Source organism: Aplysia californica, unplaced genomic scaffold (assembly GCF_000002075.1).
Source record: "Aplysia californica isolate F4 #8 unplaced genomic scaffold, AplCal3.0 scaffold00722, whole genome shotgun sequence".
Taxonomy (NCBI): domain Eukaryota; kingdom Metazoa; phylum Mollusca; class Gastropoda; order Aplysiida; family Aplysiidae; genus Aplysia; species Aplysia californica.
The window spans coordinates 258,815-284,745 of record NW_004797992.1 but is presented as its reverse complement, the minus strand read 5'-3'; the positions used below and the strand labels follow the sequence as shown (position 1 = coordinate 284,745).

At 41.0% G+C, this 25,931-nt stretch overlaps 1 protein-coding gene across 1 annotated transcript; it reads right to left on the bottom strand.

Moving 5' to 3' along the window:
• Positions 1-1,892: 1,892 nt before the first annotated feature.
• Positions 1,893-24,156, bottom strand: LOC101863379. Its single transcript, XM_005108807.3, has 15 exons — positions 23,963-24,156; positions 20,484-20,559; positions 19,952-20,016; positions 19,374-19,510; positions 18,385-18,540; positions 17,666-17,851; positions 13,001-14,932; positions 12,052-12,178; positions 11,635-11,723; positions 9,885-10,021; positions 9,281-9,392; positions 7,870-8,035; positions 7,351-7,479; positions 6,648-6,901; positions 1,893-6,125 (listed from the first exon to the last, which is right to left on the bottom strand). The coding sequence occupies exons 2-15, from the start codon at positions 20,523-20,525 to the stop codon at positions 3,649-3,651; spliced, it is 6,009 nt and encodes a 2,002-aa protein (XP_005108864.1). The 5' UTR covers positions 20,526-20,559; positions 23,963-24,156; the 3' UTR covers positions 1,893-3,648.
• Between the last annotated feature and the right edge of the window lie 1,775 nt (positions 24,157-25,931).

The following is a 25,931-nucleotide window of genomic DNA, read 5'->3' as shown; positions in this document are numbered from 1 at the left end:
CACACACACACACACACATACACACATACACAAACACACACACACAGACACACACACACACACACACACACACACACACACACACAAATACACACACACACACACGGATTGTCATCGAATGGACACACAAAAGTAAGGGTGTCGGTCCAGTATTAAGCGTGTCGGTTCAGTTACTTGTCTGCAACGCATAGGTCGTAGGTCATACCTAATGAATTATGTTTGTTGTTGTTTTTTTCAAGTAAATTATAACCTTAAAGTACACTGTTATAGTATTGGGGCTCTAAATCCATCCCATACGAACGATGTTTCATTATATGTATTAAGTGCATCATCTGCGACAGATATCGACAACCATGGTTCGCCATTCTTTCCTTTTTGCTCGGATGTTCTCCAAAATAAAGCAATACAACAATGTAGTATCTGCTGTATCTTACACTGTCACCCATTGCCTTAAAAAAGGAACAAAAGTATGGCGTTCAATGTATGTCAATGCAGCCAGGAGCCACACCTTTCCATAGGTGTGCAAATACGTCAGCAGCACAGTGAGCAGGTTCAAGTGTCAGTTCATTAACTGTTTTAACACGGTACCAGGATTTATCAGAACATGTTTGTTTTGTTGTTGTTTTTTAGTTGTTTTTTGGAGGAGGGTTTTACGGCGCTCGCAACTGCATAAGGTCATACGAGCGCCAAGGGGTGGGTGTCAACAGAGAAGTCCCTACAGGGAATCGGACTTGCTCTGCTCACCTCTCTAGCCTCAACAGCACAAGGTCTGCTTCGGCTATCAAGGCACCCCGGAAATAGCGGATCACAAGAGTGTGACAAACATACAAAAGATGTAGAGGAAAATGACAATAGTAAGGATCAGGAAAGAAAACGCAGCAGTTCCCTGTTGTAGATCAGGCACAGTGATGAGCGTGACATGAGTCAGCCCATTTACAACTCTACTATGCTAGAACGAGATATGTCCACCTTTGGGAATGGCCTAAGGACACTATGTAGTGGCACTGCCCCGGGGAGGTGTATCAGAACATGACTTCTCATGAATTTACATGATCTATATAGCGTTTTGAACAATGACACTGATGCATCGCTGCATGGTTCTATGAAAGAATTACATGTAAATTCATGAGAAGCAGCACATTTGCCTATTGGGAGAGAGAGCCAAAGAAAGACAAGATATGGTCAGTTTCAGCTCTTGTTTCATCACTGCGCATGTTATAAAGTTATCCTTTGAGACCTATAAAAAAGTTGTTCCCGCATCCGATCCAGACATTGGGGATTGCCTTGTTAGTGAGACAACTTCCTGGGCCTGCAACATATTTATTGTGGCAGGGTGGCCAGTTCCTTTCCATGCCGCCTTTACTTCCCCAACTCGAAGTCAGGTACCCATTACTGCTGGGCGGGCAGAAGGGGGCGAAAAAATCCGTGTCCGAACCGAGGCTCGAGCCTGGACTTTCCGCTTCGGAGACGAACGCACTAACCGCTCCGCCACTGCACCCTCCCTTTGTGTCCTATAGCACTACAACAGTAGTTTTCATCATAAAGGGCCAAGTCTGAGCCAGACATCGGCGAACATGGTTCTCCATTCATTTCTCCACTCAAATGCTCTCAAAAATCCCACAAGGTCCTAGTGTGTCTCCGTCACCCATCTGTTCAGGTTTCCCAGATAAGTCTCTCGGGGTCTGACACCCCCCCCCCCCCCCCCCCCTACCCTCGAACCACCCTGGACCTGTTCGCTTCGATTAGATTTCAGTGAAAAATCCCGACTCCAACCCAGTATCTCTAGGTAACGATGTCTAGGATTTCAGATGTGCATCCTTCTGCCAAAATAAGAAACCCAATGTAATACACAAATCTATGTTTGAGTAAATTGTGGGCGAGACAAAAACCAGTGACCCTGATATAATAACATAGTGTCATTGCTGTATTTATTCATTACCAACAAAGAAAAATGCGTATCAAAACAGCTTTCTAAAAATCTTATACAATACATAATACAATGTATTACAGAAAAATATTCTTCGCAGGAAACAAAATGGACGGCATATGATATTGATAGATAAATATACCACAGTATTTTGATGAGAGCCCTGTTTTTCTTTTGTTTTTTCAATGTTCAGTACAATATCACCACACAACAGGAGAGTCCAGAGAGGAAGGAAGATGTTTTATCTTTGCCTCCATGAAGTAATCAACACCCTTTTGTAAGTGTTCATTAACTGTTATTAGAGATTGCACAAGATTGCAGAAAGGTCTTTTTTTTTTAATTTAAGAACTATAAATAAGAAAAAAATAACACATGCAGTAAAACATTTTCACGTATGGAGATTTTCACTTTGACAGCTGTAGGAATTTCAGAATCTCAGTGAAGGTGTCCATTATACAAATGGTCAGATGTCTTCACTTTATTGAAAGCCCAAAGCAAAATTGTGCGTTCTTAGATAAGATCAAATAAAATCAAAGAAACAGCAGTAGAATTAGTTTTCGGCCAGAAATATGTTAAACAGGCAACTTGACGAGTCTATGTTCTACCTCCCTTTCAGGACAATGATATAAGATTTAAAAGGCAAGACTTCTTTATTTGTATTTCCTAGAGTAGCAAGTAGGGTGTGGTGGAGAGTTGTACTCTCTGTGCAGACTGGGTTCATAGAAGCTAGAACAAAGATTTGAACTCTAATCATTCACACCATAGCCAAGACTCTTACTCAGCTCATAATGTGCATAAAAGGCACTTGTTTCAAGGGAGACATTTTGTACAAAATATCCCCATGCATCTCAAGATCTTTTACAAGACTAGATAATACAGGATGTTGTTAAAGTCTGGACACATAGGCAAAATAATATACACACAGTATTTTCAAGAAATGCATAATTACATTTTCAGTTAGAATCAAATAACATCTCCAATGATTTCCTCCTTTTGTACTGCAAGGGCCGATGCACTTTGCCAGATACACATGAACTCAATGCAAAACTTCACACTGCCATCAATTTGTAGTAAATGAAATTTCCTGTGTGTTCAGACTTTAGAGACAGTTTGTAGATTGCATTCATATAGCACACATTCCACTATGCTCTTTACAACTTATTGTTACTCTAAACAGACACTCTCACATTCTGAAATATTCTCAGTTTTAAAGAAACGATCATTTCAAGCTGCCATTTAGCAAAAACTCAAACTTCAACTTTTGTCAAGACCTTCGCTGTCCTTGCCAGGCACCTGTTCACATCTCTGGGTAAAGCGAGGAAAATTACATAAAGTTTTAAAGCATTTTATGATTGTACTTTGCGACTGCTCCTTAAATATTATGCCTCTTAAGGGAAATTTTTACAATAAAAGTTTGAGATATAAGAGGTCTTTGTAAAAAAAGAGAAGAATAAAAAAAAACAATGAAATATTCATCAAAACTATAGCTTGTGTATGTGTGTGTGTCTGTGATGAGTGTGTGTGTTTGTGAGAGCGTATATCTGTGTGATTGTATGTTTGGGCATGTGTGCATGTGAGTACCTGTGTGAGTGTGCATGTGCCATACATCTAGACAAAAAAGACAAAGTGCTTCTGACCCTACAATTGTCTGACCTTTTGAATTCAACAAAAGTTTCTGAGATAGAAGACAGAGTTTCCAGGACCATATTGAGAAAAAACAATCACGAAAACACAGCCTTTGTGTGGTTGATTTTTGCCTGCAGTTTGGCGATCTTCGCGTCCAGAGTCGCTATACCTGTGGAGAACGAGTCCCCGTCAAAACTGGAATTTCCGTCGTTATTGTTGTTGTTTCTGCCTTGGCCCTGTTGAACCTCTGTATCCGATATGGAGCTGAGCGACGCGGAGAGTTCAGTCCCCTGGAAAAAATCCCGTTGAGAGACATTCTCACTTCCCAGCGTTGCGCGGCGCGACAAAGAAATGTCAGACAAGCGAACCGGTGAGCTTTGGTTGGGGACACTCGATCTGCCAGACAGGAGTGCAGACCCAAACTCGGGAGCGACACTAGTAAAAATGTCATCAATTTCTTCATCGGGATCTTGAAATGTGACTACATTACCACGAGAATGTCGGGATTCTTCAGTATCATCCTGCAGACGGAATGTTCTTACTGCCGGCACAGGATTTGCCTGCGTGGAGGAGTGCCTAGGGTGGGACTTCGAAGATCTTTTAGAGCTTGTATGTGGTGTGTTCTGTTGGCCACCCCGATCTTCACGACTGTGTTCGCGCCGACTACTGTACTCATGATCATTATACGTATGACCAGCAGGCTCGGACCGTAAAGTCATGAACTTGGGATCATTATCATCATAACCGCTGAGTTTTGCATCACGGTGTTGTTGGAAATGACTGCCGCCCACAGATCTGGTGGAGAGTTGTCCAGCACCTCCACGGTCACCGGGGTAGAATTGAGCTTTTGACATGGACGGATAGGAGGCTGACAGGAAATCTCTTTTGCCAGACTGACCACTCGACTTTGGCGATCGTGAAGAACTTGCATGTGATATCTGTTGTTGGCTGCTGTGTTCTTTATGGCTTCCTCTACACTTGCCACTGTCTTCATGATCACTGTGGGTATATGAGGCAGGCTCGGACCTAAGAGACATGAACTTAAGCTCCTCATCATGGCCGCTGCGGCTTGCATCGTCATGGTGATGGCTTTGATAATGGCCCAATGACCTTGCGGTAGCATCTCTAGCATCTCCACTGTCACTGAAACCAGGCTTATCATTTGACACAGTAGGAAAAGAGGCTGAGAGATCATCACTTTTACCAGAACGATTACCAGTCAGCTTTACTTGATCAGTTGATGTGCGAGAGAAGCTCATGGGATTCAAAGACGAGAACGATTTCTTTTGAGTTGATGAGGGTACGGTGTCATGGACTGCAGCCTCGGGGAATGAACTTGAGTGTCGCTGAGAGACATTTCTGCCAGGAGAAGATGGCGGTTTGGAGGATGAGTACTTTGCATGTTTATCGGACTGATGTCCCTCGACTGTGAATCTGTTTTGTGCATGTAAGCTCCCACTGTCCTTTGTTGTATCCAAAGTAACCTGGCCTGACAAGCGAGGATCGTGGAGTAAAGACTGCTGTTCGCTCCCTTCACTCTGCTCCGAGACACAACGTGACAAAGTCTGTGATTCTAGAGTTGCAGAATCTGCTTCATAAGCATCATTGACATCTTCAACAAATTCAACGTGTCTGTTTGGCAGGGACTGAGAAAGGTCACGCCACTTAGACCTATCTTGTTTGTCCAAGCGATCAGGAGCGCTGTGGTGCAGTCGGTCTTTTTCCTTGTCTCTCATCCCCCTTAATGGAACAGAGTGAAATTTTGCATCGTGCTGTAGCGCCTCGGGGAACACATTCTCTCGTTGAGGCACAGAGCGAAACTGACCATCATGCACTGGACCCTGGCGCAAGGCAGCCCCCCTTGATGGCACCGAATTATATTTTACATCACGTGCTGCAGGTGTCCGGTAAGAAGTAGCACCACGTGATGGCGCAGAGTGAAACTTCACATCCCTCGCTGGCATCTGCTGCGACGCAGTCTCACGAGATGGCAAGGAATGATATTCCCCATCATCAAACTCCTCAAACTGGCCATTTCCTATTCTCTTATCCGATTCACTCCCTCTTCTTTCCACATGCTGCCTTTCACTGAAACCATCAACACGTCTCTGAACCTGGTCACCACGCCTCCTACTACCATCCCATGACCGGGAAAACTTTTCCACCCTTTCACCTTGCCATCCTTCATCGCTTGTTCTGTTCTCAAATTCCTCCTGCAGATCTCTCTGTGAATCGCGAGCCCCACTGTGATCAAACAGTCTCCGTCCTGAATGTGACGCCTGAGACAAATGCCTCCCTGAGCTCATGTCCTGAGACTTGTGAGAACGTCTACGAGAAAGAGAATCGTGCTGAAGATCATGGTACACCTCTTCTCTGTCCCGGTGGGCACTCCTTCTTCGACTGTCCCTGTTGTTCACAACAATCTCAGAGTCTGAAAAGTATGGCTCTTGACCAGCAGGAAGGGGAGCAACCGGGCCTTCATTCCAACTCCGCCACAATGATCGATCGAAGGGAGACAATTGCCTGTTGTGCTCCTCCAAAGCTTGACTGGTCAGGTATCTTCCTCTATGCTCTGAGGAAATACAGGACAGAAATACGTTTTTAGAAACATCTCTTTAGAAATACGAACACATTGATATGAACATTAGTACAAAAACACAACATAATGACGAAAAAAAATGTTTTAGTGTATCCAGTCCTTTGATGCTTCAGCTCAGAATACTGCAAATAATTGCCAACAGCTCTGTTGGTATTAAGCTGAGCAAAGTAGCAGCTAACCCTGGTTCTAATCCTCAATGCAGTATTCTTGAACATATGTTGCTTGGGGAGTTTACAAGGCTTTCCACCTATTTCGCTCTGTCTTATTGGAGATGGATGTTAAGTTCAAAGGTCCTGCCGCTCAACTCTTTATGTATCAAAATTGATTAGCACAACTACAAAGCGTAAAAAACGACAGCAATACATCGGTGCTCAGTACAGAAAGAGTTAAATAACTTTGCACTGTTCAAAGGAGCACTAAACCAAAACAGTAAATATAAATCAGGAGCATAGTTTACTAGCTTTTGACAGAGCACCAGTAAAGTCATTTCCTTACCAAAGTCAGCTGTGCTGCCTCCAGAGTGGCGACGTCTATGTCTGAAGGCCTCGTGGGATTCCTGTCGTCTGCTCCAGTCTCTCCGTCCGTCATCCATAAATCGATCGAAGCGAGAATCATGAGGATCAAGTCTCCGGTCAGATATTTCTGGTCTGGGCCGTGACTTATTACCGCTGGGTCTGCCGTGAGCAACATGGGTGGGAAAGTTGTTTCTGCTTTGTACATGCTGCCGTGGAGGATTATCCTCAGCATCTCTGGGGAATTGCATGAAAGATTACAATTTGGTATGGGGCAAGAAAAGGTCTATTTCAAAATAGTCACAGCAACTGTGAACTCAATGAATTTGAAAAACAAATGTTCAAACTTCATTTACAGGATGTCAAGAGTCTTGTCCATTTTCAGCTGGGTAAAGTAAGGAGCTTTCATTTGCATAACATGTCTTTTCCAAAAACACAATGTCAGGCCAGAAATGGTTGTAGTCTGGCAACCTAACCACTAGTACACCGACACTACAACAGTAAATTTGAAAAAAGTAGGACTAGACCTCACTAGAAAGCCATGCAAATAAGACAAGCAGCAAAAGACATAACTTAGAACTCACTTAAACACACTTTTCACTTAAACTTTACACTCTACACTAGCACAAACTGCATTGACTCCACAAATCTCAGGATAAAGAAAATAAACTCCACGAACATTGTACCTGAGAAGCTCTGGGTGTGCCATCAGACGTAGCGACTCCATGCCCCGTCGTTGGTGCTCTGTGGGACCGCCACCATCAGCGCTGCCCTCGTACGCTCTCAGTACCTGATTCACACCTAGCTTGAGGGTGCTGCAAGGAAAATCCAATAAACCACATTTTACCCTATAGTATCAAGCTTCATTTTGTTTGGGTTTTTGCAACATTGAACACCCTATTATACACAAAATGGGTTATTTCAAAGTTGGAAAACTTCAGCGTACACTGCAAAAGAGCACTCAGAGAAGTTAACCAGCCTGTACCAAATTTTTCAGTGTACGTTCTTTGCTATCTATAAATTTTTTTATTTTTTGAGCAAACTCAATTATGACAAAAAAGCCACATGTTATGTTTAATATGCCCCAACAGGTGACATTAGATAAATTACATTTACGGTAATCATCTTTATTTACGTTTAACATAATCCTCTCAATTTACATTAAAGGTATTGTGTATGAACATATACATTGTTATTAGACTTACTCTACAAGATTTTCAAGTCGTTCAATCTCTCTGCCCTTTTCTTTCGACTTTTCTTCACACAGCGAGAGATCTTTTTCTCCTTTGAGAAGTTTATCTTTCAACTCCCCAATCTCAGCATCTTTCGCTTTCATCCTCTGCTCCAGATTCGCAATTTCCCTATCTGCCACTAGATGGAGAAATGGTGAAATCAAGATCATGCAAAATGAGGATACCGAGGCAATATGAAACATGAAAGTTTTTTTTTACCCAATACAAAATAATTCACATTCTGGTAGCATTAATCTAGTCCTCTACACTGTTAAAATACAACCCCCACCCCCCTAAAAAAAATAGTTACTGAAGTAAAGAAATGAATAAAAATGAAACGTTTAATGTACTTCTGCACCTGATAAAACTCTTTGCAAAGTTCCACAAAATAAGCAACCAGTACATTTTATTGAGAAAAAAAAAAGGTTATGGTGACTCCTGAAAAACAATTCTGAAACTGCACATTTTTTAAATCAGTCAATTTATTTTTCAGTGATAAATTATCTTTTTAAAGCATGGTCATAGAGAACTAATTGAAATAAGACGAGACACTCAAATAGCATGAAAAACAGAAATACATATGAGGGGCACTTTCCAGTCCTATATGAGAGTAATTATCAAGTTAAACGTGAACAAAAAAACATAACATGCACAAACTAGATTTTGAAACAAAGTAAACATATGGCCTTATCTTAAACAGCATAAAAGAAAGAAATCCCAGGGACCAGAAAACATACTGTCACAAGACATGAACAAATTTGTCCTTGTATGGGGAGGACATACGAGTATACTGTCACCCTAGTCAAAAAACAAGGAAACCCATAAATAACCAATCTTTTTTTATAAGACGAATAAATAGCAAATTATCTACTTCATGTGCTCAGTCAAAAAACAGGTCAGATTAGTTAGTTTAGTATGGGGTCTTATGGCGCTCACAACATCAGGTCTGAATTTTTACTAGAAATACTCATAAAATCTTAGAAATAAAGCTGAGCATCATGCCAGCCAACATGTTGCTGTGTCATGAAACCAGAATACTTTTATGCTTCTGTAAAATTTACTCTGCCTTGGTCAGCCAGTCTTATAATCTTATAATGAGTGTGACGAGCCAGGACAAAAATAAAATACAGTAAAGCACAGACAAGGCGAACACAGAAGGCTCGAAATCACGCATCCGTCTACTGTGCTTGTTGTCCCGGGTTGTTGGTTTTTTTCCTCTTTATCTTCGTAAGATATCCCTCGAACTACCGAGGCTGGTCCCGACGAATTCAAGCTATCCGTGTTATACTGTAAAAGCAAAAGGAAAACCCTGAGTGCAGCAGCCAACACCTCACCCAGTAATGCCAACAGACAAACAAAAAACAGAAGCTTGACCCAGGCTGACCTGAGAGCTTGTAGTGGATTCCCTGAGAGTTCTTGGTGGCCTGGTCCAGAGCCTGATGCAGACGCATCCTCTCAGCCTGCTGCTTCTCTTCCAGTTTCAAAATTTCATGATCCTGCACCGAAACAGAATGGAAGGAAACAGAATTTGAGACATAAAGTAAGTACAGTAGACTTTATTTATCACAAAGCGGTTTGACACGAAATTCCTGTTACCATGAAAGCTTTTCAAATCCCTGGGAGAAGTTCCCTTTTTTTTATACATTGCAACTTAATCAAACATGAAATCAGTTCAATGCTAAAAAAATGTCTGGTCCTTTGAAGTTCATGTTATAAGGGTTTTCTTAAAATCATTTTTAAAATTATTCTCTTTCAAAAGTTATAATCAAATATCATACAGTAAAAGATGATTCACTCTCATAGAAACACTTCCTCTGCAATCTATTTGAAACTCTACTGAAAACAGTTTGTTCCACATCCAAACAGATGTTCCTTTACAATAATCTTTGCTTCCGCTCTTCATATTACAAGATATGTCACTCACTTAAAGTATCAAACACACAAAAATATAGATGTTGCCTCCAGTAATCCTCCCTCTCTGCACTCACCTTCATGCTGATAGTTCTGACCAAATCCTGTTGAGTCATGAGCCACTGAGCCTTCTCCTGCAGTAGGTTGGTCACTTGACTGTCCAGTCGGTCCTTCTCTTGCTGCAGGTACATGCACTTTCTCTCCAAGTGTAGTACTGAATAGAAAAAGATCTATTGTTAGTGGTTTAAGACGGATATGGTAATGGTGAATGCCATATAGCAATGGAACAAATCAAGACAACAGGCTGATCTCTCTCTCTCTCTCTATCTATCTCTCTCTCTCTTTATCTCTCTCTCTCTCTCTCTCTCTCTCTCTCTCTCTCTCTCTCTCTCTCTCTTTCTCTCTCTCTCTATTTCTCTCTCTCTCTTTATCTCTCTCTCTCTATCTATCTCTCTATCTCTCTCTCTCTATCTATCTCTCTCTCTTTCAATTCCATACAAGTACAGGTCATCTAGCAATTCCAATTTTTTGGGCATCTGCCTCCATCTTCCTCTGCACTATTTTTTTCAGCCTCTCTGTTTCTCCAACAGTAGAGATTCCAGATCACCCCATTTCTGGTTATTCTTGTTATCAATACACATTCAGGGGGAAAAAAGCCTTCAACTTCATATCCTGATATGAAAAATTCTGCTTGTTTATTCAGATAATAAGAAGCATGACTTTTTTTTTTTAATCCACTTGTTTCCTATTTTACTCGAGTCTGCATCAAAATGAGTTTTGTGGTCTCAAAAAGATAACATATGTCCCTCCCTCAGCCTCCCCACTCATAAAAGGCACTACAGGAAGTATATATCATGTCTCCTTGTCTATTTCGGTCACAAGTGATTACTAGGCTATAAGAATTGAATGTTCATGTCTGTCACAAATGAATGAGGGGGACCAATATATCATCACCATTATGATAAGCTGCAGACGTTAAAGCAAGAACCGCCAAGGCAGGGTCAGCCTTCAAGCAATTATCAAAAGTCTGGAAAGCAAGCAACATCTCGCTGCGCACCAAGATTCGACTCTTTAACTCCAACGTCAAGTCTGTGCTCCTCTACGGCTGCGAAACTTGGAAGACAACGAAAACAGTACTGAATAAAGTCCAGACTTTCATCAACAGATGTATGAGGAGTATTCTAAGAATTAAGTGGCAGGATAGAATAAGAAATGAAGAACTGTGGGAAAGGACAGGACAAAAGGATATAGAAGAAGAAATAGGACTAAGAAAGTGGCGATGGATGGGACACACCTTAAGAAAGCCCAGCGGAAACATCACAAGACAGTCACTGCAGTGGAACCCACAAGGAGCACGAGGCAGGGGTAGGCCACGGGAAACATGGAGGAGATGCGTGGAAAGGGACATGAGAGAATTGAAGCTCACTTGGAACTAGCTTGGAAGGATGGCTCAGGACAGAGATAAATGGAAGGAGCTTGTATGTGGCCTATACCCTGCCAGGGGTGAAAGGCATTGATGATGATGATTATGATAAGCTAGGAAGTTAATTTTTCAGGAGAAGGAAAAATCTGATTTATTTAAAGGACGGCTTAGAGTTCTCCAGTTACAATACTGTTAAAGACGTCAACTTTTGGTTGTTTATTTGAATATTAATTTTGAACCAGTATATGAAACATGCTTTGAAGAAATTAAAAATTTTGCTGTTATCCGATCTTCTGATGACGACGATGTACTAGTGGCAGACAGGAAGGCAGGATAAGGCCGACCAAAATACAAACATATAGATACAACAATATCTGCAGAGTTGTTCACAATAGGGAACTCACCATCATTGTTGGACGTTCCCAAGATGTTTCCTCCCATCCTCTCCTGCCTTTCTTTCGCTTCTAGCTGACGATTCACATTGTGCACACGCCTTCATTGGAAACAGTGCGAAAACAATGCAAGGAATTAGAGAAAGCCAGAGCATCGTCGTTAAAAGCAATGATTATCAAACATCTGATACAGTATTTTACAATCAGGGTTTGAATTAAAGCCCTCTCAAATAAAAGCAGCACATTTTCAAGATAACGAAGAATTTTTTTTACAGATTTGAGCAACAGCTAAGTAATTCTTGTGACAATAAAAACAAAACACATGGGACAATAACAAAAAAGGGAAACAATACAATTTGTTGACTTAGATCATGTGCAAATCGAACAAAAGCAAGAAAATGGACTAAAAATATAAAGAAAGAACCTTACTTCTTTAGCTTACTGTTCTCCTCAGCAAAGAACATCTGAGAGGAATGAAAGCGAGCATCTTCGTGTGCAAGGGCTGCATCCGTGTGGAAAATCATGTCGTCTATTAAGTCCCTCAGCTCCACATCACCTATGTATAAGAGACAAGAAGAGAAAGGGAAAGCTTAACCAGCTGCTTAATCAGAAATACCTGTCTACTGATTTTTCAGACAGGAGAAATGAAAACATGATCTAAAAAAGTGTCTTGCAGTCAACAGTAGCAACTTAGGAAAAAGATTTTCAAGCATTTACTTAAAAGTTCACTCTATTCTATCATTTTGACTTGAAGGCAAGAGAAAGCCAGTCCAGGATACCTTATCAGACAACTGCTTGGATAGATAGTACAAATTTGGACAAAAAGGATTAAGTACAAATCAAAGTAAAACCATATTTTTCTAAACTTTATTGTAAAAAGTTTCAGTTAACACTGAGCGTCCTGGTTGAATAAACAGAACCTTTTTGTTTCATTGATCTGTTCTATGTTTACTACAATGTCAAACCTAGAGAGGGTAAAAAATACACAAAATGGGTATAAACTGTTTAAGCAAGGCTAATGACTCATAAACATATCACAAGTAGAGAAAACTTGGAATGAACTCTAAGCAACAAAAAAAGAAAACTATTTGCATCAGAAGAAGAGAGAAGAGTAATTGAACAATATGTTCAACATTTAAACCTTTATGTAGAATATCAAATCAAGAAACTTACTTATGCAGCAAAATGAAATTTAAAACTTCTTTGTACATGTTACGAAGTGTACTTTAAAAACTTAATAAATAATAATAAAATAAAAATAAATAAGTAATAATAAAATAATAATAAATTACACTTTTATTGATCTCAGAAGGGCAATTCGGTTTACTTAATTACAACAAATTTGATACGTAAATGTGAAAGGAAATAATTCACTTACGAATAGCCGCTGCTTTAAAAGCCAGTCTGCAGGCAACGTCTCTCAAGTAGGGGTCAGCCATCTTATCCAGATACTCCAGGTTTCGAGGCCTCTGGGGCGTCAAGGACGGATCATCATTACAGTTCTGATTTACATCATTTTCACTCTCTTTCCGGTTGTTATTATTCTCATTTCCACCTTGATCACCAGGATCCCCAGATGCTGAATTAGACTTCTGCTGTGCTCCCGAAGCATCGTCCGCGTTTGTAACGGAATGAAGTTTGTAGTTTTCTGCACTTTCGTTTAAACAATAATCCGTTTTCTCTTCAGGCCTGGGGACTTCCTTTTCTCTCGTGGCTTGTAATTTTCTTCCTGGACTTTGCAGATTGCTTGCCATGCCGCTGTCTCTATCCTCCTCACTACTAGCTCCGCCCCGCCCAGTGTCTTCTGCCTGGTCCCTCTCACATTTTCCTGCAGACTCTGCCCGTTCATCATCATCTGTGACTTGCGCTACAGGACCACGGTCTTTTCTCACAGCAAAAGCCTCTGTCTTGAGAAGCTCAATGACTTGGCTCAAATTGTTCCCATCAGAGGAAGAAGTGTCTGACCTTGCAGGGGTCGCCAAATGACCATTGACCTGCTGATTTTGCATCTCACAATTAACTTCACCTTTACTTATGGCTCTACTAACTTCTTCATCGCAGGTATCAGCAGACAAATTGAATGGTGGAATAATGTCTTCTTGAAATTTCTGAACTGAACTCCCAACAGCTGTGTCCTCCGAAGAGATTGGCTTAAAGGCGGACACATGAAGTCCTTTGTCACTCGCCTTACTGTGGGGTGAGGCAGTGTGGTGACTTGCAGAATGGTAGACCGAGTCGACCTCTGACGGGCTACAGCTTGGGGGAACATCTTCTCCTCTAGGATCTACCTGCCTTTCAGGGGGTCTCACTTTTGACCCACTAACCTTTAGCACTGCATTGCTCTGAGGAGGTCTGGATTTCTGCAATATCGCTTTCCGACTTTGGCTGTTTGACTTCTGGAGAGGAGCTGAATTACTGGACGTGTCAGGCGTGCTCGCTGATGCTGTCTGAGGCTTTCCTGTTACTTTACTTTTTGATTTTCCTCCTGTCTGCTCAGTTGTAGATTGAACTGAACTCCTGGACGATGTATTTCTTTGAGATGATCTCTGAATCTCTTTTGTCAGTGGCCTAGGAGACGATTTAGCACTTCTTGAGTTATCAAGGGCCATTTTCTGCTTAACAATTGAGCTCTCATGTCGCTGTGGTTGACCAAATGTTTTTACTGTCCTGATATCTGAAGCCGAATTCATCTTCAGAATATCCCAACTTCTTTCTCCTTTAGAATGCTGATACAGATTGGCACTTTGAACGGAGGTTGACGAAGCATTGCTGCTCTGTCCAGAAGAATCACTGACCTCCATCACCCACTCAGCTCGGATACTCGGGTCAACAAACCTATCCGCCACGAGATTCAAAGAGTCTTTAGCACCACCTTCCACTTTTAGAAAGGAGACTTGTCCTGATTTGGCATCAGAAACCAAACTGCTGCCTTGAGTCACCGAGTTCGAATTCTCTTTTCTGTACATATGCAGCTGCTGTTCCCAGAGACCGTGGGCTGAGTTTTCTGCATCAGAGCGGGAGGCCTGATGCTGTTGTCGCTGCTGCCTCAGTCTGTCGTACAACTCAGAGGTGAGACCATCCGGTAGCATCTGGGACACCAATCCCATCAAAGGGACAACTCTGCCACTTTTTGCAGCATCACCCAACCGCTCCGATTTATCTACAACCCCAACAGTGCCTCGTGGAGAAGCATCAGTAGCAACAGCTCCGTCGAAGTTTTTCTCTTTGGCAGACGCACTGGCTGCTTGACCGGTGTCCCTCTCTGGAATCATCTGAGGGGGGAGCTCCGCCCGCTGACTCAACTGTAAACCTTGATAAATAAGACATGAGACGAAAACTATGACAATTTTTCCCAGTGAGAAAACACCTACACTATTGAGGGGTGGTTGAAGGGAGCTCTGGGGTAGTCTGCAGTTTCTACTTCTTTTCAATTTTTCATACTTATTTGATTTTCATAATTCAAACACTAGTGTCATTTATCATAGAGATATCTCACGCTCATTATTTGAAGGAAGCTTCTAACACACGAAGAAGGAATTCAAGGAAAAAGAAGAATTACAGTTATATAAATTGAGTACTTGTTCTGAAATTTACAGTTAACTTGCTGAAAGTAAATCTGTGCTGTATCCGTTACTGCTACAGTAACAATTGGCTTGCAGGTTTTTATCGTTCAGCGGTAATTTGTTTCACCCCCTGCCCCATACACACCACAAATCGAGGTTATAATGGAGCAAAAAGATGCCGGTTAGAAATTATTTCAGTTCCAGTTAGGACCAGTGCCAGTTCATAAGCTGATTTTGGAAAACAATGGATGCTGAGAAAAGAGTGGCAGCAAAGCATAGAAGAAACCACATTGAGAAAAATAACGTGGATCTATGCTCCAAGCCATACGGGTGTGTTGGGAAATGAACAAAAAGACAAACTGGCGAGCCATGCACCTGTCAATACTGACATTAAAATCAGGGTGTCCAGCAATATTTCATGAAAAAATTTACTACCAGGAAAAAAATTTACTACCCAGCAAATCAAGCTCCACACCAGCTCGAAAAAGGGAGTTATTTGCTATATGGAACGAAAACAACACACAACAAAGTCCAGTCACCAAAATGGAGGATAGACAGACGATCGCAAGCTTGCTCGCCACTAGGTTTAGTTTAAGTAAGGTTTTTACGGCGTTTGCAACAGCATAGGTCATATGAGCGACAAGGGATGGATGTAAACAGAGAAGTCCAAAAGGGAACAAGCTTCGACTATCAAGGCACCCCGGATAAAGTAGTTCACAAGAGTGACAAACATACAAAAGAAGTAGAGCAAAATGACGATAGTAAAGAAGAGGACAGAAAAAAGCAGCAGTTCCTCCTATGTAGGTCCAGCACAGTATGAGCATGACATTGATAAATCAGCCCATATTTACTATTCTACTGTGCATAAAAACATGTCCTCCCTTTGGGAATGGCCTAAAGACGCTTCAGTCTGTAGCACTGCCCTGGTGGTGGTAGGAGGAGGGAGGGGGTAGATTTAGACCTAATGTGTACACACAGGGTGAATGCCAAACCGGCTTCTCAATTTTCCAGTGGGTCATCCATTTTCCAGGGCCATGTTACAAAACAACACACACACACACACACACACACACACTCACGTGAAATATATCAAGTCAACAACATGTCAGTGTCGCACTGGGGTCGCATTAAGTATTTCAGTCTGTTATTGTATTTTTCCCTCATTATTACATATTTAGAAAATGAATCCTGCTTTGAGCGTTCAGAGGGGCCTTGAACAAGAATTTCTACTGTCAAGAACCAGTCTGGGTGTCATGACTCATATTATGAACGAGAAAGACAAAAATTATTGCTCAAACTAAAAGTAGAGCAATAACTTGAATGACTGAAGTAGACCTATTCAGTGAGAGAGGTGTAAGAACTGTGGAAGGGTAAGATGCAGTGACACTGAAAATCGGCAGTCTTGAAAAGAAAGCTACAATATTGTTCTAATTTACTATCACCAAACAAATGAAATGTGAACACTTTCATTTCAATAACACGGCTTACAAGGTATGAAGGATCCTGATTCCACATAAGGCCTGCACCAACGCGCGCTTTGCAGAGGGCTCTTCATCTAATTAAAATTCTGAAATTTGCTTACAAGTTTTTGTCCTCTGGTGTTGCCTTCAGTCCCTCTCCCCTCCCCCGAACGTATCTCTAAAAAAAAAATCAATAATCCCTGCCCCATTGGCGACACCAACAAACGCCGGTGCTCACCGATGCCGTATCTCATGGTGCCACGCGCGAAGGTTCACTGACCTGTCCCGATAGCAAACCCAATAATCTAAAAATCGGAAGACGCTTGTTTTCTCCCCCCCCCCCCCCCCCCCCCACACACATACACACAAGTGACAGCACGGTAACGAGTCCGAGTAATGATTAATTTTATTTGCACGGCGACACAGCGTTTATACAGCACAACCTGCATGTCACAAATGTTGTGTTATCTTTCTATCGCCGGCATATTTTGGGGTAGTTACGAAAGCGAAAGTAGATCTTGATTGTCCCGATCAAGCCTCGGTGTCACATACACTTTCGCCTGCCGCCATAGCCACCTTTTTTGTGTGAAACGTACTCTCGGACGGGGAAAATGTGAACGAATATTATATCACAATCGCGACCGGCAAAAACAGAGTCATGTACCGCGGCTAGGGTTCACTGGTCTGAAAAGTCTTGCTGGCTTCATAACTCAGTAGGCACGCTAATTTACGACCGTTTACCAATACGTTTACTACCTTCAAGGCAAATTTACTACCACTTACAACCTTTACGACCAGGGCCCCGAATTTACGGGTTATTAACCAAATGAACACCGCAACGATCAGCAGATGGACTCTGAGGTGGATATCAGAGCGGGGAGCGGAGCACGTATGGCAATGCCCAGAGTGCTATGATGTTGTTCCCGTAATCAAGTAATCAAATTGAGCTCCAACTACCAAATTTTCACAAGAATCATTTACAAGTCCACATAATCCTATCTGAACATGGTCAAACCATACCTGGGTTCTCGTGCTGCCACGCCCCCTGTGACTGCGACCGGACGCGCAGACTTCTCTCCTCCTGTTCCATCAGCTCTGCCTCCGCCAGTCGCTCGGGATCCGGGGTGGAAGAGATCAGCCTCTTGTTGAATGGTGTGCTCACCTCAAACAGCTCTTCATCCCTCAGATAGCTTCTCTCAAGTGGACCTGACAAGAAAGAAAGTACGAAGATACTGACTTTGAGTTCAACTCATTCCAGTTCAACTCTGCCAAAAAAAAACCTTTCAAAAATGCAACGGCTGTGTTCTTTTTCTTCCTGTTGTTAATCCAGTAATCTCTGAGCCGATGCCGTTCGACACAGTGCCATGGTAAAGAAGGTGAAGGTCTTCAACATCTGTTCTTTGTTGCAGTATAGTGTATTGTCTGTGGTAGGGACAGGATGAAGAAATTATCAAAAGAGATCCTGCAATTTGGGATATTCAATGCTAAGGTTTAACCCTGCCAAAACACAAGTCACTTGTTTTTCCTATTGGGTTTCCTTGATAGAAAGCTTGACTGTAACAGAAACATAAATCATGTGATTTGAAAATTAATCAAAGATATTGAAGTCATCAAACACAAAACAAATGTATAAACAGAAAGAAAAAAATCTATAAGGCTTTTCAAATTCTTGGAATAGAATTGTCATTTATCCTATATCTCTTTCATCAACAAAAAGGGCACAGAAACATTTCACGTACTGTCTATTCCTGCAGTGGGAATAATGATGCCATCGGCTGCCTGCCCTGCGGCAACCCTATCTTCCACCACTTGCATCTGGGACACCACATCTTCCCCTCCAGAAATGTGCGTCTTAGACAAAGGACCTGCTTTCTTCACTGCCTCTCCACTAGCAGCTGAAATTAAAAGTACGGGAGATTTGTGGTCATCCAACGACTATATAGCTAATGGTGTTATTTCTTATAAAGAGAAGTACATCCAAACAATCATAGTAATATTTCAGGTGGTTCTAGTTCAAGTAAAAGAAGCATACTGACATTATAACAGCCATATTTTGAATGGTTTTAGTTCAAACAATGAGAGGCATACATTTAGTGACGGGAAAATACAAAATAGACAGACAGAAACATCAGGTGGAAAAATAAAAGTCTTCAAATTGTATTCTGAATGGTTTACAATTTTTTGGTATAAAGACAAGCACATCAACATGAAAATGGTCATGAAGTGATGGGGAAAAAGCAAGGAAGACAAATGCAAAAGACGAGGGAGAGAAAAGAACTTGGACTTACCAAAGATGCTCTCAAACCATACTGACATACAAATCAAATAAGGATAACGCCAACACTGACAAAGAAGTATATGGAACTGACCAAACCAGGGTACCCATTAACTACCAACAAGAAAAAACTAAAAGAACAAACAAAAGCATTAGCCACACTTTTTTGCCCATTACTGACAATATTTTCAAAGTCAAATATCTCTATTTCTCAGAGGGCTAAACTATTTACAGTTCGGTAAAGAGCACTTGTGAACAAATTGAAATAAACGCACATCAAAATGGCACAGAAACTGCACAATATCTAGTTGCCATTGTACTAATGAGGGTGGTCAAATACGGTTGATATTGATGTCTAATTCATATGAAAATCATTCTGTCTTGACACTTATGATATTTTAAAGGAATGTCTTATTGTTCTCTTTGTCTTTCTTAAGCAATCAAAAGAATTACACTTGGATTTTGATGATGTCCTGACGAGGCCTTTCTCCTCCAGCTCTGAGTCCGAGGAGTAGAGAGAGAACCCAGCAGTAGAACGTGGCGGCCGCTGGCTCCTAGATGCTGCTGCCACTTGGGAAGTGCTGGCCGACCTGAAAGTAGAGAGCAAGAGAAATCAAGTTATGGAGAGAAGTCTAGAACAGAGATAACGCCCGAATTAGGAGCAGGTGAAACTTTGCTTCAGCTGGAAACGGTTCTGGAAGACACAATCTCTCTCTCTCTCTCTCTCTCTCTCTCTCTCCCTCTCCCTCTCCCTCTCCCTCTCTCTCTCTCTCTCTCTCTCTCTCTCTCTCTCTCTCTTTTTAAAAAACACAATTACAAGGACACACGCATAAACTGAGCTAATAGAGAGATACACAATATTTTATAACATCCCTTCCACAACATAAATCAATCATCTTTGAATACACACTGACAAATGTCAAACACACAGGACCACAGTGGGGGCGTTTTTTCATCATCACAAAGAAAAAAAGAAATAAAACAGGCTTTCTATTTTATGCATGGATATGAAACAAAAGAAAAAACTTCACCTTTTCGATATTCGTCCATTTTCATTCGGTTTGCGGCCACTTGCAGTCAGCTTAGCTTTTACAACCTGGTATTGTATGAACGAGCATCATAAATGCCAATTTTAATAAAACTCAAATATTTATATTTTCAATACATGCTCATTTATTTTCACCGTGGTTTCCATTGTCATGGCACAAAATATGTCGGTACAGGTGCTCTACATCCAAAGAAAGGTACAAAAATATAACAAGATCAAAGTGAAGCTGAGATATTTTTCCACTTAATATTTATAATCTTTCACTAGGATAGCATCTTAATCAAAACACAAAAAAAACATTTTATATATATATGTATATATATATATAATCCTTTTCTGAATTGTGTTTCGTACACTGTCATACTAATACACCATACTGAATATCCCTCTCAGAAAAGACGAGGGAATTAAAAACATGACTAACATGAACATTTTGAATGATTTTCACGGAAAAACAGTTCACAGTTATGTAAAACAAGTCAAAAAAGAATGTATGCCTAATTATCATGGATCACCTTTGACTCTTTTCCATGTGTTACCCCTTTCTTCACCATCATCAGTAGTGTGAGCGCATACTTTCAAGTTCTGAATCTGTTTATAAAGAGATGCATAAACAAAGACTGTTAAACAGGAATCTGAGTTACATTTTAAAAGATTGGTCCAGCGCCAGGAAAAAAATTGGAAATGGTATTCACAATATCAAATTATTGTATTAAATACCATAAAATTAACAATAAATAAAATATAAGGATAGCAGTAGCTTCAAATGATAGCTAGCTGGAAAACTTTGAGAGAAGGGAGTAGGGCAACAGGGAAGCTCAGGATACAGGAGACTAGGGAGGGGAAGGGCTGGGGGGAGGGAGGGGGGGTAACTTCTGTTTATGTTTACTATTTAAGGTACTTCTGCTGTCTTATGATTAATTATACCTAAAAATCTACCATTTCAGAAGAGAGGAAGAAATAAAAAGAAGAGAAATAAGGACAAATATAGGAAGGAAAACTTGAAGAAAAAGGAAAAAAGAAACGGTGATGGAGAAGAAGGAAAAAACCATAAGGTTAGCAGTGTCAGGCTTTTAGTTAGACAGAATTGGTATTCATGATAAATTATTCTATATTGGAAGTTCAAATTGATATATATACATGGAACTACAGTCAAAATTGTCCAAGATGGCCACTCATAGTTGAAAAAAAAGTGGTTGTCTTAAACAGATGAACGTCTTGGACAGTGTCATTATAATTATAATAAACGAAAGGGGGGAAAGCGGGAAGTGTTCATTAGTACAGGTGATCGTCTTGGACAGGTTGCTGTTAAAGCAGGTTTGACTGTATTGCCAAAAATTAATCTACACACTGATACACACTACTGGAAAGAGAAACAACATGATAAGCTAGTATAACATTATATTATATAGAGCAACAGGAAGAGGAAACTGAAATAAAAACAGGAAGAGGTAGCAGTAGGATAGTCACAGCTTTTGAAGCACAGCTTTAGAAGCAAGAAACCACATAAACGTTTTTTTTTAAGTTGTGGGCATGTACTAGAGTCAGGCGCGGTTCGTCCATAGAGCACAGTTGTGCAGTGCCGCCCAAAATTTTAAAATATTCTATTTCGTAAAGCACCCACAAACATAAAATAAAAGAAGCAAGAAACAAGCACTGGCTGAATATAATATCAAAACAAGGTCCTGACTGGCGCCGTAACTGTCCTTTCTGTGTCTATATCGCTGTAAAACATCTACTATGCCATGCCACAGTCCATGCCCTTTAACTAAACACAATAGGATATTCAACTGTGGTAACCTGACCTATAAATCATTCTTTGGGATAACCCAAACGATGACGACACTCGTAGCGAGTTTGGCGGTACATTAATATTATTTAAGCCGGCACATCTCAAATACCGAATCTCCCATCGAATAGTGCCGATACATAGCCCACAGTAGGCAGTCTAAAAATACACACAATAGACTGTACACTAATCAATGCTAAAAGTATGTGAGCCTCGGAGCAATCCAGCGGAGTGCTCAAGTGAATTATGATTGGTTCATTGTCTTGCCGCTATTTTAAGTGACTCTGTGACCGTGAACCTGGGGAGGTGAACGAGAACTTAAGTCACCGTCCTACGGGTTGTACCTTTGAATGGTTTTGTAGTGGAGTGGTGAAAGTTATTACCGCAGTGTCCAGTTCTAATGCAGGATGAACGAATTTGATGTTTAGCTAACAAACAAATTGAGTTCTAGAAATCAAAGCCACAAGTAAAAAGAATTAAAATAAAAGCATTATAAGGTCCTCCTTCACCAACCCAAAGATCCTGAAATTATACACCATCCAATTTACTATGCCCTTGACTATCTTCAGCCTAAGATAGCTTAATTGTGCATGCCCACTTTTAAGCCCCACAAGCTGCCCCTACCTAGAATCATGCATGTGAGTCTAAGGCAGTGCCATATATCTGGTGTGAGGTTGGGAGGAGAGTGCCCTTAAATAAGAATTGTTGTGTAAGTAGTTGCCAGGTGTTAGGTCGTTACAGAACTTGTTATTTGCAACTTTGAGGGTAAACTTCAGCATTGTTCCCGATGCACAGGTTCTATATTTAAACATTATGATTATCTGGATTTGGGTAATGAGGTATGAGGTATGCCTGAGGGTTAGGGTTTTAGGTTAAAACGATAGGAGCGGTAGGCAAGCCTAGGGTAGGCCCTATCCCTACCCTGCCTAACCCGTACCTCCCAAATCCGACAAGGTGTGTGCGTGTGTGTGTGTGTGTTTGTCTGAGATTGAAACCTTTAGGCCTCATTCATCATACACATAGAGAGATATAAAGGCTATATATTGAAGTGATTTCATATGTATACAATTACCATTGGCCTATTCGCCCTAAGTGTTTAATTAAATATCAATCAATTGTAACTTTACTATGCTACAGGGTCAGGGTTAGTAGTGGTAGCATTGCAGGATTTTTGGATTCTAATATAGGTTAGTGTAAATTAGTGTAAAAAATCTTTTGGATCAAAACTGGATCCCAAGAATTTAATTTTTTAAACTAGAGAATATAAATATAATAGATTCTATTACTTCATCACAAGCTACTGTAAAGACTAAAGACAGTCAGGTACTTAGTTAGGTCGTGATGTTGGGTTGGCTTAGACTATCTAACAAAAAACTTTAAAATAATATGCTTATCTTGTAGGCTACTACTCTCGGCTACCACTACTACCACTAACACATGAAGCTGCAGCGAACACCTAGAACATCTCTGTGATTGGCCCCATAACGTATTTCCGCCATCTATTTTGGTCGTCTTTTGGGGTTTCCCCCAAGACATTTGGGTTTCCCTCCCCAGTAACTTTACTGTTCACAAGACCTTGCCATGTTTGTTGGGGTTGGGGGGGGGGGGGGGGGGGGGGGGGGGTTTTTTTTATAAAACAATTTCAGCAAAATTCTAATTAACCTTCTCCTCAAATGACAAAGTTGTACACACATGCCACATGCGCGTGCGCGCACACACACATACAACACACACACACGTGCACGCGCACATACACACACACACACACACAAGCGCGCGCATACACACACACACACACAATCCAAGCAGTCAGCGATGAACCCTAGATGTAGTGACGTTGCCCATCGCGCGCTATGCGGCAAAGCAGGCCCGCCTCAGTGTAATCTAGTCAACTGTCGAGGGAAGCCCTGGAAGACGGCAAAAATAGAAGGCGGAACTACATCATCTATATTTGAGCCACCAATCACAGAGGTGTGCTAGGTGCTCGCTCTTTTTATGTTCTATTCTACTAACCCTGACACGACACAAAAAAGGCCTACTGATCATACTTCATACTCATACAGAACGGGCGGCACACATTTAAGGACCCCCGGGCGAGTGTTGAGTCCCTGCGTGCTGTCGGCATCGCTGACCGCTTATGAAGCCACAGCGCCAGAAGAGAGAGAGAGAGCTGAGAGAGAACGGGCGGCAGCACGGTGCACCAACCTTGATAGCCTTGTACACAAGTCAATTTGCACAGCTATAGATCTAGAAACTGATGGTAGAGCACCTTCACATATCTTGCACAACATCCATTTAACAGATCGAAATCACGACCAATAACAAACGCATGATCAAGATTTAGATTTCATTTTGAACGGTGAGATGCTGTGACTTGTTCAAACCGACTTTATTTACAATTTGATCGGGTACAGTGTGCTGGAGACAACGATGTAAGGCAAAAACTTCTACGAGAGAAGAAACGAAATAGGCCTAGGAGTTATAAGACCCGGGAGATTGGTGTACAGTGTACACTACTTTGTAATATAAATTAGTATGAAAACGGTGTTTCTTTTTTTGTATGAGCTTATCTATATAAATATATATCTATCTATCTATATACATATATATATATATATATATATATATATATATATATATATATATATATATATATATATATATATATATATATATATATATATATATATATATACACATGTATATTATTTATGTAGATAGATAGATAGATAGATAGATAGATAGATAGATAGATAAATAGATAGATAGATAGATATCACTTTCAATTGGGGGTTCAGTGGTTGCCGTCATTTAGTTCTTTTAAACTCCAATCCATTTTATCCCCTATCAGCAAGGCCAAGGCCTATCATGCAGGTTGCTCTACGGCGCTCGCAACTGCGAAGGTCATGTAATATGTGTGTGAAAAGCTCTTCTCTAGCCTACCATGAACGTACCTAAGTCTACGCTCAGATCTAAACTGACAATGAGCACATGAAATCAAGCCATCCAATATTGAGGTTCTCACTCGCTTTTTCACTCAAGCCAAGTTTATGTAGAGAGATGTAAGAGGCAGAGATAGTTTTCAAGAGCCTTCAGGCGCGGTTCGTCCATAGAGCATGATCGTGCAGTGCCGCCCACAATTGTTTAATGTTCTATAACGTGAAACACCCACAATAATAAAATAAAAGAAGCCAGAAACAAACACTAGCCAAATATTGTATCAAAACAAGGTCCTCACTAGCGCCATAACTGTCATTTTTGTGTCTATAGCGCCGTAAAACATCTACTATGCCATGCGAAAGTCCACGCGCTTTATTTAAACATAATAGGATATTCAACAGTGTAACCTGACCTATAGATCGCTCTTGGGGATAACCCAAGCGATGACGACACTCATAGCGAGTTTGGCGGTACATTAATATTAATAAGACGGCACATCTCAAATGTGCTCCTGCCGAACAGTGCCGGAACATAGTCCACAGTAGGAGGTCTAAAAATAAACGCGATTGACCGTACGCTATTCTTTGCCAATATTATGTGAGCCCCGGAGCAATCCAGCGGAGTGCTCAAATGAATTGTGATTGGTTCATTGTCTGTCTTGCCAATTTTTAAAGTGACTCTGTGACGTGAACCTTGGGGAGGTGATCGTGACTGTCCTATGAGTTGTGCCTTTGAATGGTTTTGTAGTGGAGTAGTGAAAGTTATTACTTGAGTGTTCAGTTCCAATACAGGGTGAATGAAATTGATGTTTAGCTAACAAACAAATTTGGTACCAGAAATCAAAGCGACAAGTAAAAAGAATGAAAATAAAAGCACGGAGTCCTCCCTCACCAACCCAAAGATCTTAAAAATATACACCGTCTCATTTACTATGCCCTTGACTATCTTCAGCTTGCGATAGCTTAATTGTGCACGTCCACTTTTTAGCCCCACGAGCCGCCCCTGACAGGCGTGGTTCGTCCATAGAGCACGGTCGTGCAGTGCCGCCCAAAGTTTTTTTTTTATTGAGATGTTTCTATTTTTCAGGATTTGGGCTTATATTTAGATTATATTGAAACTTTCTTTAGTCTTTAAAATTTTACGCTTTATTTCTTTGGAACATTCTACATATCTAACAAGTTAAACGTATTTGATCGTTTCACCTTTGCTAGAGAGAGAGAGAGAGAGAGAGAGA

What these genes read in the sequence shown, in the direction of transcription:
- LOC101863379 (XM_005108807.3), bottom strand. Translation starts at nt 20,525, where the DNA reads ATGATGGTGAAGAAAGGGGTAACACATGGAAAAGAGTCAAAG. An exon ending in TTTTAAAGCAGCGGCTATTC is followed by an intron (nt 12,179 to 13,000) that starts GTAAGTGAATTA and finishes TCTTATACATAG; the next exon opens with GTGATGTGGAGCTGAGGGAC. An exon ending in TCAGAACTATCAGCATGAAG is followed by an intron (nt 9,393 to 9,884) that starts GTGAGTGCAGAG and finishes GTTTCGGTGCAG; the next exon opens with GATCATGAAATTTTGAAACT.